The sequence below is a fragment of the Ranitomeya variabilis genome, chromosome 2 (genome assembly GCF_051348905.1).
Source record: "Ranitomeya variabilis isolate aRanVar5 chromosome 2, aRanVar5.hap1, whole genome shotgun sequence".
Taxonomy (NCBI): domain Eukaryota; kingdom Metazoa; phylum Chordata; class Amphibia; order Anura; family Dendrobatidae; genus Ranitomeya; species Ranitomeya variabilis.
Window position 1 is genome coordinate 4,990,844 of NC_135233.1, and position 14,816 is coordinate 5,005,659.

Sequence of the window (14,816 nt, forward strand, 5' to 3'; positions counted from 1 at the left end):
CTTCCCTTCCGAGCCCTGCCGTGCACCCAAACAATAGTTTTCCCCCACATATGGGGTATTGACGTAGTCAGGAAAAATTTCACAACAAATTGTATGGTCCGTGTTCTCCTGTTACCATTGTGGAAATGCTAAATTTGGGGATAAAACAAAATTTTTATGGAAATAATTTAAATTATCACTTTTCTGTATAGTCCATATTTCCCCCTTTGTTGTATAGTCCATGTTTCCCCCCTTCGCTGTATAGTCCATGTTTCCCCCCGTCGCTGTATAGTCCGTGTTTCCCCCCCTCGCTGTATAATCCGTGTTTACCCCCTTTGCTGTATAGTCCATGTTTCCCTTTGCTGTATAGTTCATGGTTTCCCCCCTTTGCTGTATAGTCCATGTTTTCCGCCCCTTGCTGCATAGTTCATGGTTTCCCCCCCTTTGCTCTATAGTCCATGTTTCCCCCTTCTCTTTATAGTCCGTGTTTCCCCCCTTTTTGTATAGTTCCCCCCCTTTTTGTATAGTTCCCCCCTTCGCTGTATAGTCCATGTTTCCCCCCTTTGCTGTATAGTCCGTGTTTCCCCCTTTGCTGTGTAGTCCGTTTTTCCCCCTTTGCTGTATAGTCCGTGTTTTTCCCCCTTTGCTGTATAGTCCGTGTTTTCCCCCTTTGCTGTATAGTCCGTGTTTCCCCCTTTGTTGTATAGTCCGTTTTCCCCCCCTTTGCTGTATAATCCGTTTTCTCCCCCTTTGCTGTATAGTCCGTTTTCCCCCCCTTTGCTGTATAGTCCGTTTTCCCCTCCCCCATTTGCTGTATAGTCCATGTTTCCCCACTTAGCTATATAGTCCGTGTTTCCCCCCTTTGCTGTATTGTTCCCTCCTTCGCTGTATAGTCCATGTTTCCCCCCTTTGCTGTATAGTCCGTGTTTCCCCCCTTTGCTGTATTGTTCCCTCCTTCGCTGTATAGTCCATGTTTCCCCTCTTTGCTGTATAGTCCGTGTTTCCCCCTTTGCTGTATAGTCATTGTTTTTCCCCCTTTGCTGTATAGTCCGTTTTTCCCCCTTTGTTGTATAGTCCGTGTTTCCCCCTTTGTTGTATAGTCCGTTTTCCCCCCCTTTGCTGTATAGTCCGTTTTCTCCCCCTTTGCTGTATAGTCCGTTTTCCCCCCCTTTGCTGTATAGTCCATGTTTCCCCCTTCGCTGTTTAGTCCAAGTCCCCCCCCCTTGCTGCATAGTTCATGGTTTCCCACCTTTGCTCTATAGTCCATGTTTCCCCCCTTTGCTGTATAGTCTGTGTTTCTCCCCTTTGCTGTATAGTCCATGTTTCCCCCTTTGCTGTATAGTCCGTTTTTCCCCCTTTGCTGTATAGTCCATGTTTCCTCCCTTCTCTGTATAGTCCGTGTTTACCCCCTTCTCTGTATAGTCCATGTTTCCCCCTTCGCTGTATAGTCCGTTTTTCCCCCTTTGCTGTATAGTTCCCCCTTTGCTGTATAGTCCATGTTTCCCCCCTTCGCTGTATAGTCCGTTTTTCCCCCTTTGCTGTATAGTCCATGTTTCCCCCCTTCTCTATATAGTCCGTGTCCCCCCTTTGCTGTATAGTTCCCCCTTCGCTGTATAGTCCATGTTTCCCCCCTTCGCTGTATAGTCCGTGTTTCCCCCTTTGCTGTATAGTCCGTGTTTCCCCCTTTGCTGTATAGTCCGTGTTTCCCCCTTTGCTGTATAGTCCGTGTTTCCCCCTTTGCTGTATAGTCCGTTTTTCCCCCTTCGCTGTATAGTCCATGTTTCCCCCCTTCGCTGTATAGTCCGTGTTTCCCCCTTTGCTGTATAGTCCGTTTTGTTGGGACCATCAGTTGTGTTGTGCAGAAGTCTGGTGGATACACAGCTGATAGTCCTACTGAATAGACTGTTAGGTGCTTTTTTCTTGCCATAATACAAATTCTAAGTAAAGAAAAACGAGACGCCATCATTACTTTAAGAAATGAAGGTCAGTCAGTCCGAAAAATTGGGAAAACTTTGAAAGTGTCCCCAAGTGCAGTGGCAAAAACCATCAAGCGCTACAAAGAAACTGGCTCACATGAGGACCGCCCCAGGAAAGGAAGACCAAGAGTCACCTCTGCTTCTGAGGATAAGTTTATCCGAGTCACCAGCCTCAGAAATCGCAGGATAACAGCAGCTCAGATTAGAGACCAGGTCAATGCCACACAGAGTTCTAGCAGGAGACACATCTCTACAACAACTGTTAAGAGGAGACTTTGTGCAGCAGGCCTTCATGGTAAAATAGCTGCTAGGAAACCACTGCTAAGGACAGGCAACAAGCAGAAGAGACTTGTTTGGGCTAAAGAACACAAGGAATGGACATCAGACCAGTGGAAATCTGTGCTTTGGTCTGATGAGTCCAAATTTGAGATCTCTACATGCCTGGTTCCTGGACTCTACATGCCTGGTTCCCACCATGACGCATGGAGGAGGAGGTGTGATGGTGTGGGGGGGCTTTGCTGGTGACACTGATGGGGATTTATTCTATATTGAAGGCATACTGAACCAGCATGGCTACCACAGCATCTTGCAGCGGCATGCTATTCCATCCGGTTTGCGTTTAGTTGGACCATCATTTATTTTTCAACAGGACAATGACCCCAAACACACCTCCAGGCTGTGTAAGGGCTATTTGACTAAGAAGGAGAGTGATGGGGTGCTACGCCAGATGACCTGGCCTCCACAGTCACCAGACCTGAACCCAATCGAGATGGTTTGGGGTGAGCTGGACCGCAGAGTGAAGGCAAAAGGGCCAACAAGTGCTAAGCATCTCTGGGAACTCCTTCAAGATTGTTGGAAGACCATTCCCGGTGACTACCTCTTGAAGCTCATCAAGAGAATGCCAAGAGTGTGCAAAGCAGTCATCAAAGCAAAAGGTGGCTACTTTGAAGGACCTAGAACATAAGACATAATTTCAGTTGTTTCACACTTTTTTGTTAAGTATATACTGTAATTCCACGTGTTAACTCATAGTTTTGATGCCTTCAGTGTGAATGTAGAATTTTCAAAGTCATGAAAATACAGAAAAATCTTTAAATGAGAAGGTGTGTCCAAACTTTTGGTCTGTACTGTATGTATATATGTATGATCCGGTCACCAGCTGATATGTGTATATATACATGATTTTGTTTTTGTATTTGCCAACCTTATAGTCTCATTTTCAAAGATTTTATACTTCTTATCTCATATGCAATGTTTTTAAGATTCTGGAAAAACATGTTTTGGGTACATGGTAAATGAAGTCCTCATGACCTGGGTGACGGGGGCTACACGAGTTACATTGTGTTACATTGTGTTGCATTGCTGTAAATGATGTAAGAGACAGCAATCTTGTGTAAAAAATAAAGGAAAATTTACTTGCTCACAACAAGTTCCAGTTGCTTAAGTTTTTCTCTGTATATTTTAAAATGTGGTGCCCAGAACTGGACCCAGTATTCCAGATGAGGTCTGACCAAGGAGGAGCAGAGCGGGATAATTACTTCATGTGATCTAGACTCTATGCTTCTCCTAATACATCATAGAATTGTGTTTGCCTTTTTTACTGCTGCATTACGCTGTGCAGTCTGTGATCTATTAGTATACCCAAGTCGTCTTCACACGTGCTGTTGCTTAGTTCTATTCCTCCCATTTTATTGATGTAATTTTTTGGCTCAGATGTAGAATCTTGCATTTCTCCTTGTTAAATACCATTCTATTAGTTGCTGCCCATTGTTCACGCTTATCTAGATCCTTCTAAATCCTTTGTCTTCTCCAGTGTTAGCTATCCCTCCTAGCTTTGCATCTTCTGCAAATTTGATTAGTTTACCTTCAGTTCCCTTATCTAGATCATTTATAAAAATGTTGAAGAACATTGGGACCAAGACAGAGCCTTGTGGACGCTACAACTACAACCATTTATTACCACTCTGAGTACAATCACTGATCCAGTTATGAATCCACCTAACTGTAGCCTTGTCAATCCCATACTTGGTCATTTTTTCAATTAGGATGGTGTGAGATACTTTATCAAATACTGTGCTGAAGTCGAGATATACTATATCTACTGCATTTCCCTGATCCACCCAGTCAGTGATTCCATCATAGAAGGAAATTAGATTAGTCTGGCATTTCCTCACAGCCTGATGGGCCTGCGGCAGGAAGATTGATGAGGCAGTGCCGTGGCTAGGCAGCAAACCCAGAATGACTGGAGCAGAAGACTTTGCGGTGCCGGTGATTATTGTACAGGTCTGCCCTCTCCACACCAGATCAGGGCACTAAGATGGCTGCACATCAGTCCGAGGCCCCACAGAGTGCGCTGGGTCAGTTCACCGGCTCAGACAACAGCCCTTCACAGCTTAGCCACCGCCTCTCAGGAGTCCTGACCAAAGGGGAAGTCAAGATGATGGGAGCTCTGCTCCAGCACATTCACTTAACACAGGATCATTGCCCCTCCTATGATGATATTGATGGATTATAGTGCTGATGGATGATTATGGTGTTGATTCATGAGGATGATGCTCTGCTTTCTCTTGGAACAGGTCAGTAAAGCTGCTCGCCAAGAGAAGAGGTTCCAGGAGTATAATGAGAGGTGCACGTTCCAGCATCAGTCAAAGGTACCTGGGGGCCAAAGGTTGACCGAGCCACATTCGTGCATCATTCACCCTTCAGTGATCAGAGTGGAGCCATCACCCACAAAACACAAAGAAAACTAAATTCTAATACTCTGTTTTCATGTGTAATAAGCTGAGGTCTGAGCAGACTTCTCCTTTAAGCGCCATGGTGTGGGAGCAAATAACAGCAGTGTGGCTCGTCCACTTAACCAGGTGACCACAATGCCGTATGATAGTATAAAAGCCCCTGCAAGTCACTTTCTGCCGGCAGCGCTCCGTTGTTCCCGCTGGCCGCTGCATCTTTGAAGTGAAACGTGTAAGATACATGATTACTATTCGGTTAGTTTGTAGCGGTATGTCACATGAGCGTGTAGGGTGCGAATGTGCACGTCACTTACGGCTACGTAACGCCGGCATCACTCTGAGCTGCCTATTTTCCCTTAGCCCAGGCGCCAGTGACTCTGACAGGGGTCACTCTCTTGGTAGCTGCTTGGATACGCACCAGCACAGGGGTTTATATCAAAACAGCATGTAGTTTGTCACTTATAAACTTTACAGCTCATAAACGAAAGCTGCTTTTTTTGTCAGTATCCACGAACAACATTAAACAGTCCTTTCTTCAGGCAGAATGAAACAATACAAATGCAGCAGCTCCCCAACCTCTGTATGGCCAGCAGCAGCTCCCACTTGTATTAAACGTGTTCACCAAACACCTCTCTGCAGAGCAGGCTCTCCAGCAGCTCTGCCTTCAGCCAGTCTCAACAGTGCTGAACTGACCCAGCTGCTGTTATTAGGCCTGTAAACACAGGACTGGATCACGGGATCCACTTTTCCCATCCAGGTTGTTTTGGTTACTCCAAAAAGCCAGACGCAAAATTCTGTCTCATTCAACCATCTTGGTGACTTGGTGTTACTGATGCAGCTTACATTACTGGCACGTCTTCCATCCAGCATCTTACCTCCTGCTTTCTTACAATATTTATAATAGATGTAAATCATGTAATCCCATAAGTACTATTAACCCCTTAGCTATCGTGTCCAATTTCCATGTTTTTTGTTGTACTTTTGAATGACACCATTCATTTTACCACATAGTGCACTGGAAAATGGAAAAAAAAATCCCAAGTGCTGTGAAATTGTGAAAAAATGCAATTCTGACATTGTTTTTGGGAATTGTTTTTACAGTGTACGTTTTGGGGTAAAAGTTACCTTGCAGTATCATTCCGCTCATCAGTCCATCCGATTACGGTGATACCGAACAGGTCCAGGTTTTTAAATTATTTTAGTGGTGAAAAAATCAGAAATTTAAATAAAAGTTTGGTTGTCGCCTTTTCTGAGCCTCGTAACGTTCTTAGTTTTTGGTCGATGGAGCAGTGTGCGGGCGTTTTGACAGAACGGACTTTTCTGAATGCAGCGATACCACGTGTGTATTTTATTTATTTTTAAAGGGGGAAAAGAAGAGTGATTGGAACTTTTATGTATTTTTCTGTATATTTTTTAAAACTTCTTTTTTTTTTTAGTTTTCAATATTTGTTAATCCCCTTAAAGTACTTGAAGCTTCGATCGCTTGTGCTGTATAGCAATGTACAGTGGGGAAAAAAAATATTTAGTCAGCCACCAATTGTGCAAGTTCTCCCACTTAAGAGGATGAGAGGCCTGTAATTAACATCATAGGTAGACCACAACTATGAGTCTCAATGAGAAAACAAATCCAGAAAATTACCGCATGAGGAAAATGTAAATTGTTCTTTAATTCTGTAAACTACTGACAACATGTCTCCGAAGTTCCAAGCAATACATTTTGTATTTATTTTCTGAAAAGGAGAATTGGTCAAAATTAAAAAAAAAAACTACAGTGCTTACAGACCTCAAATAATGCAAAAACAAACAAAAAAAAGTTCATAATCATTTAGAAACAACAATACTAATGTTTTACCTCAGGAAGAGTTCAGAAATCAATATTTTGTGGAATAACCATGATTGTTAATCCCAGCTTTCCTGCGTCTTGGCAGATTTCCTCCAGTCTCTCACACTGCTCCTGGGTAACCTTATGCCGCTCCTAGTACAATAATGTCAGCAGCTCTTCTTTGTGTGATGGCTTGTGACTATCCATCTTCCATCTTGATTACATTCCAGAGGTTTTCAATGGGGTTCAGGTCTGGAGATTGGGCGGCCATGACAGGGATTTCATGTGGTCCTTCATCCTCACCTTGATTGACCTAGCTGTGTGGCATGGCACATTATCCTGGTGGAAAAACCAGTCCTGAGAGTTGGGGAACATTGAGCAGAAGGAATCAACTGTTTTTCCATGATAACCTTGTATGCAGTTTGATTCATACGTCCTTCACATAGAACGACCTGCCCAATTCCAGCCTTGCTGAAGCATCCCCAGATCATGACCGATCCTGCACCAAACCTCACAGTGGGTGCAAGACTTTGTGACTTGAGACCTGGAGAGGCGTATGTCTAACCATTAGACGACCAGGTGTTGGGCAAAGCTGAAAAATAGACTCATCAATGAAGATTACCTTACTCCAGTCCTCTGTGGTCCAATCCTTATGGTCTTTGGCAAACTTCAGCCTGGCTCTCCTTTGCTTCTCATTGATGAAAGGCTTTTTTTCTAGCTTTATATGACTTGAGTCCTGCCTCTAGGAGCCTGTAATGAACTGTTCTTGCCGTGCACTTCACCCCAGCTGCTATTTGCCATTCCTTTTGTAGGTCACTTGATGTCATCCTGTGGTTGCTGAGTGACATTAGAATAAGATGGCGTTCATCCCGGTCAGTGCAGAGTCGTTTTCACCCTCTGCCGGTCTGTAGCTTTGTTGTCCCGAATGTCTTCTGCTTGACCTTGTTGTAATGGACTGCCATCTAAGAAATTTTAAGGATGGAGGCAACATGACCCTCACTGTGTCCCTCTGCTAGTAAAGCCAGAATTGAGCCCTTCTTTTCCTCACTCAAGACTTTTTTCTTTTCTACTCCATTAGCATGGTTCAAAGTTATTTTTTCATTCCTTTTACTTTTGGGCTATTCCTAGCACTTGTTTTGCCATCCAGCTTGTCCTACTGCAAGAGGATTGTGAACACCACAGCAGGGATTTTATACTTTCCTTTGTTTAAATAAGATTTGGTTCAGGTGATCACCTAATCAGAAGCACATTAAGTAGAATGAGGCATCCTCTGGTGGGAATTCACCTGACACTTGAAAGGAATGGATGTCAGAAATGTAGAGGAGCTGATTTTTATAAAACTGCGCAGTGGTCTCTTAATTTTTGTCAGAGCTGTATTTTGCAAATTATGATTGAAAATAAGTATTTGGTACCTAAAAGCATGCAAGATTTCTGGCTCTCACAGACCTGTAACTTCTTCTTTAAGAGTCTCCTCTGTCTTCCACTCATTACCTGTAGTAATGGCACCTGTTTGAACTTGTTATCAGTATAAAAGACACCTGTGCACAACCTCAAACAGTCACACTCCAAACTCCACTATGGTAAAGACCAAAGAGCTGTCGAAAGACACCAGAAACAAAATTGAAGTCCTGCACCAGGCTGGGAAGACTGAATCTGCAATAAACAAGCAGCTTGGTGTGATGAAATCAACTGTGGGAGCAATAATAATAACATGGAAGACATACAAGACCACTGATAATCTCCCTCGATCTAGGACTCCACAGAAGATCTCACCCTGTGGGGTCAAAACGATTGCAAGAACAGGGAGCAAAAATCCCAGAACCACACGGGGGGACCTAGTGAATGACCTGTATTGAGCTGGGACCACCGTAACAGTCTACCATCAGTAACACTACGCCGCCAGATCCTGCAGTGCCAGACGTGTCCCCGTGCTTAAGCCAGTACATGTCCAGGCCTGTCTGAAGTTTGCTAGAGAGCATTTGGATTATCCTGAAGAGTATTGGGAGAATGTCATATGGTCTGATGAAAACCAAAGTAGAACTGTTTGGTAGAAACTCTTCATGTTTGGAGGAGACAATGTTTAGTAGCATCCAAAGAACACCATACCTACTGTGAAGCATGGGGGTGGCAACATCATGCTTTGGGGCTGTTTCTCTGCAAAGGGACCAGGACGACTGATCCCTGTCATGAAAGAATGAATGGGGCCATGTATTCTGAGATTTTGAGTGCAAACCTCCTTCCATCAGCAAGGGCATTGAAGATGAAACGTGAATGGGTCTTTCAGCATGATAATGATCCCCCGCCAGGGCAATGATGGGGACTGGCTTCATAACGTAAAGCATATTAATGTCCTGGAGTGGCCTAGTCTCAACCCCATAGAAAACCTTATGAGGGAGTTGAAAGTCTGTGTGGCCCAGCGACAGGCCCAAAACATCACTGATCTAGAGGAGATCTGGATGGAGGAATGGGCCAACATACCACCAACAGTGTGTGCCATTGTCACAGGGAGGATACCTTTATCATCCCCGCCGCTCTCACCAATTTTGTCATTAACCGGGGGTTGTTTGGTTGCCCAGTTCTTTTCTGAAGGGGATTTATCGATATCCCACTTTCTAGTTCGGTTTGTAACTTGCAGCTCTCTGGCGCCCCCTTACCCTCTGGTCAGCCTGGGTACTGCACCTAGGGTAATTAGTCGCCAGATAGGCTGCCTTACTTTGTACTGGTTATTGGGCACGCTGCCGCGAGGTCAATATAACTACTTCCACTCAGGCGAGAACAATAATTATCAACGCCGTCCGTCGCTACAAAGCCTCCCAAACGCACAGGACAAATCCACTGCCACCAGCCCCGATTTCTTAATTAATAACGGGTCCGGAGCCAACCCAGATTAGTAGCGTAATTCACTTCAGAGGACATGACAGTTCGTTATAGAGGAAGGAGAAACAAAACTAGTAATTTTTATATATTTTAATCCTAAAGATACAGTGTTTACAAAAGGGTAAAAAGATATCAAATGAGACAAGTATCGTATGTATAGTCCAATTACAAATAAAATGGGATTAAAGTTGAAAAACACTTACATTTTGTTCATATCATTTCATCTCATGGGTGACCATGTGCCGTGGAGGATGGGCACACGTCTAGATGCATCACAGATCGGTCTCGCAGCTAGACCCTGGACAAAAGACTAGGGAAGACTGATGTCTCACTCAGCTATCTCCGCGCCCAAAACCCAGGCACCCCCTGTGGTGACCTCACTCAGGCTGGATACTCCCCTTTCTTAGAGTTATGACAAGCCATTTCTATACATAACTTGCTGTATGAACCTTGGAGACGAACGACACAATGATCATGATGCTCACCACGTCAGGGGGGTTCTTTGACGTATAAACACTGCATATATACATGACCCGTTTCTTGCATTCCATTAGGTGTAGCTCCTAGCGATTTCAGTGAGTTATAGATCTCTCGGTGGACATCCGGAATATATAATCCTTATATCTCTAGCCCTGATTGGTGCCAGTATACAGCACATTAAAAGAACAATAGAGTCCCATGTAGTTTGGAAAGTGGCTGTACCAGTTTTGGCTGGTATTAGGCGGGAGGGGGATGAGGGGTTTAGGGAGGAGACTGGCTTTGGCAGCACAAAGCCATAAAAATTCTTCAGTGAATGTGCTGGCTGGTCTCAAATTACAAAGAGATAGCAGGGAAAGGAAACTGCAGCTGAGAGCTTTCTTCGGAAAAGCCCACAGCGTGTGTCTGAAAAGCCAGGGACCTTTTAGGTATTTACTCAAGACATGGCATATTCCTATTATCGTGAGAGCCAACCTTGTGAAGACTTACAGAAAACGTTTGACCTCGGTCATTGCCAACAATTGATATAGAACAAAATATTGAGAAGAACTTTTGTTAATGACCAAATACTTATTTTCCACCATAATTTGCAAAATAAATCTTGCCAAATCAGACAAGGTGATTTTCTGGGTTTGTTTTCTCATTGTGACTCTTAGTTGTGGTCTACCTATGGTGTCAATTACAGGCCTCTCTCATCTTAATAAGGGGGAGAACGTGCACAATTGGGGGATTATTAAATTCTTATTTTCCTCACTGTATGTATGTAGCAGAAATCACAGTCTCCTATCAATGCTGGCCGCGAGCTGGTTTTCACAGGAGGACGGTCATGATGGGCCCAGGGGTCTTCAGCAGACCCTCTGCTGTCATGACAATTCATCAGTGCCCCATGATCAGGTCACGGGCGTGCCGATGGGCACAGGGAATGACGCGTCCCTTACCGGTACGCAGTTAATGCCTCATTCAGAGTTTGACAGCAGGATTGAACAGGTTAACAATCGCGGGTACAAACAGGCATTACCTGCCGGGTATGGGGGAGCTCACCTAGTGGCCCTGCTCCATACACCGCTTCTGACTTGGGCCGTACATGTACTGAGGATGCCAGTATGGGGTCAATTTATTACATTTGATGCTTTACACCGCACAGAACTTCCAAAATTCTTCAGCAAAACAGTGCCTCAAAATGACTGACGGTATCCAAATACTGCTGTACAGTGCCGAAATAATACCACTATACAGTACATGAGTAATACTAATATGTACTACTCAAATACTGCTGCTATACAGTGCCGAAATACCACTATACAGAACATGAGTAATACTGATATGTACTACCCAAATAATGCTGCTATACAGTGCCGAAATACCACTATACAGTACATAAGTAATACTGATATGTACTACCCAAATAATGCTGCTATACAGTGCTGAAATACCACTATACAGTACATGAGTAATACTGATATGTACTACCCAAATAATGCTGCTATACAGTGCCGAAATACCACTATACAGTACATGAGTAATACTGATATGTACTACCCAAATAATGCTGCTATACAGTGCCGAAATACCACTATACAGTACATGAGTAATACTGATATGTACTACCCAAATAATCCTGCTATACAGTGCCGAAATAATACCACTATACAGTACATGAGTAATACTGATATGTACTACCCAAATAATCCTGCTATACAGTGCCGAAATAATACCACTATACAGTACATGAGTAATACTGATATGTACTACCCAAATAATGCTGCTATACAGTGCCGAAATAATACCACTATACAGTACATAAGTAACATAAGTAATACTGATATGTACTACCGAAATACTGCTATACAGTGCCGAAATACCACTATACAGTACATAAGTAATACTGATATGTACTACCCAAATAATGATGCTATACTGTCCCGAAATAATACCACTATACAGTACATGAGTAATACTGATATGTACTACCCAAATAATGCTGCTATACAGTGCCGAAATACCACTATACAGTACATAAGTAATACTGATATGTACTACCCAAATAATGCTGCTATACAGTGCTGAAATACCACTATACAGTACATGAGTAATACTGATATGTACTACCCAAATAATGCTGCTATACAGTGCCGAAATACCACTATACAGTACATGAGTAATACTGATATGTACTACCCAAATAATGCTGCTATACAGTGCCGAAATACCACTATACAGTACATGAGTAATACTGATATGTACTACCCAAATAATGCTGCTATACAGTGCCGAAATAATACCACTATACAGTACATGAGTAATACTGATATGTACTACCCAAATACTGCTGCTATACAGTGCCGAAATACCACTATACAGAACATGAGTAATACTGATATGTACTACCCAAATAATGCTGCTATACAGTGCCGAAATACCACTATACAGTACGTGAGTAATACTGATATGTACTACCCAAATAATGCTGCTATACAGTGCTGAAATAATACCACTATACAGTACATAAGTAACATAAGTAATACTGATATGTACTACCGAAATACTGCTATACAGTGCCGAAATACCACTATACAGTACATAAGTAATACTGATATGTACTACCCAAATAATGCTGCTATACTGTCCCGAAATAATACCACTATACAGTACATGAGTAATACTGATATGTACTACCCAAATAATGCTGCTATACAGTGCCGAAATACCACTATACAGAACATGAGTAATACTGATATGTACTACCCAAATAATGCTGCTATACTGTGCCGAAATAATACCACTATACAGTACATGAGTAATACTGATATGTACTACCCAAATAATGCTGCTGTACTGTGCCGAAATAATACCACTATACAGTACATGAGTAATACTGATATGTACTACCCAAATAATGCTGCTATACAGTGCCGAAATACCACTATACAGTACGTGAGTAATACTGATATGTACTACCCAAATAATGCTGCTATACAGTGCTGAAATACCACTATACAGTACATGAGTAATACTGATATGTACTACCCAAATAATGCTGCTATACAGTGCTGAAATACCACTATACAGTACATGAGTAATACTGATATGTACTACCCAAATAATGCTGCTATACAGTGCTGAAATACCACTATACAGTACATGAGTAATACTGATATGTACTACCCAAATACTGCTGCTATACAGTGCCAAAATACCACTATACAGTACATGAGTAATACTGATATGTACTACCCAAATAATGCTGCTATACAGTGCTGAAATACCACTATACAGTACATGAGTAATACTGATATGTACTACCCAAATAATGCTGCTATACAGTGCTGAAATACCACTATACAGTACATGAGTAATACTGATATGTACTACCCAAATAATGCTGCTATACAGTGCCGAAATACCACTATACAGTACATGAGTAATACTGATATGTACTACCCAAATAATCCTGCTATACAGTGCCGAAATAATACCACTATACAGTACATGAGTAATACTGATATGTACTACCCAAATAATGCTGCTATACAGTGCTGAAATACCACTATACAGTACATGAGTAATACTGATATGTACTACCCAAATAATCCTGCTATACAGTGCCGAAATAATACCACTATACAGTACATGACTAATACTGATATGTACTACCCAAATAATCCTGCTATACAGTGCCGAAATAATACCACTATACAGTACATGAGTAATACTGATATGTACTACCCAAATAATGCTGCTATACAGTGCTGAAATACCACTATACAGTACATGAGTAATACTGATATGTACTACCCAAATACTGCTGCTATACAGTGCCGAAATACCACTATACAGAACATGAGTAATACTGATATGTACTACCCAAATAATGCTGCTATACACAGTGCCGAAATACCACTATACAGTACGTGAGTAATACTGATATGTACTACCCAAATAATGCTGCTATACAGTGCTGAAATAATACCACTATACAGTACATAAGTAACATAAGTAATACTGATATGTACTACCGAAATACTGCTATACAGTGCCAAAATACCACTATACAGTACATAAGTAATACAGATATGTACTACCCAAATAATGCTGCTATACTGTGCCGAAATAATACCACTATACAGTACATGAGTAATACTGATATGTACTACCCAAATAATGCTGCTATACAGTGCCGAAATACCACTATACAGTACATGAGTAATACTGATATGTACTACCCAAATACTGCTGCTATACAGTGCTGAAATACCACTATACAGTACATGAGTAATACTGATATGTACTACCCAAATACTGCTGCTATACAGTGCCGAAATACCACTATACAGAACATGAGTAATACTGATATGTACTACCCAAATAATGCTGCTATACACAGTGCCGAAATACCACTATACAGTACGTGAGTAATACTGATATGTACTACCCAAATAATGCTGCTATACAGTGCTGAAATAATACCACTATACAGTACATAAGTAACATAAGTAATACTGATATGTACTACCGAAATACTGCTATACAGTGCCAAAATACCACTATACAGTACATAAGTAATACAGATATGTACTACCCAAATAATGCTGCTATACTGTGCCGAAATAATACCACTATACAGTACATGAGTAATACTGATATGTACTACCCAAATAATGCTGCTATACAGTGCCGAAATACCACTATACAGTACATGAGTAATACTGATATGTACTACCCAAATACTGCTGCTATACAGTGCCGAAATACCACTATACAGAACATGAGTAATACTGATATGTACTACCCAAATAATGCTGCTATACACAGTGCCGAAATACCACTATACAGTACGTGAGTAATACTGATATGTACTACCCAAATAATGCTGCTATACAGTGCTGAAATAATACCACTATACAGTACATAAGTAACATAAGTAATACTGATATGTACTACCGAAATACTGCT

General features: G+C 41.9%; 1 protein-coding gene across 2 annotated transcripts in view; it reads left to right on the plus strand.

Annotated features, from left to right (window-relative positions):
* Window positions 1-14,816, plus strand: part of CUL9 (cullin 9) — a 173,708-nt gene that overhangs the window by 137,253 nt on the left and 21,639 nt on the right. For both annotated transcript variants that reach the window (XM_077281878.1, XM_077281879.1), the window contains exon 36: window positions 4,532-4,606. In XM_077281878.1, the coding sequence (XP_077137993.1) occupies window positions 4,532-4,606 (75 nt within the window). The remainder of the gene's footprint in view (window positions 1-4,531; window positions 4,607-14,816) is intronic.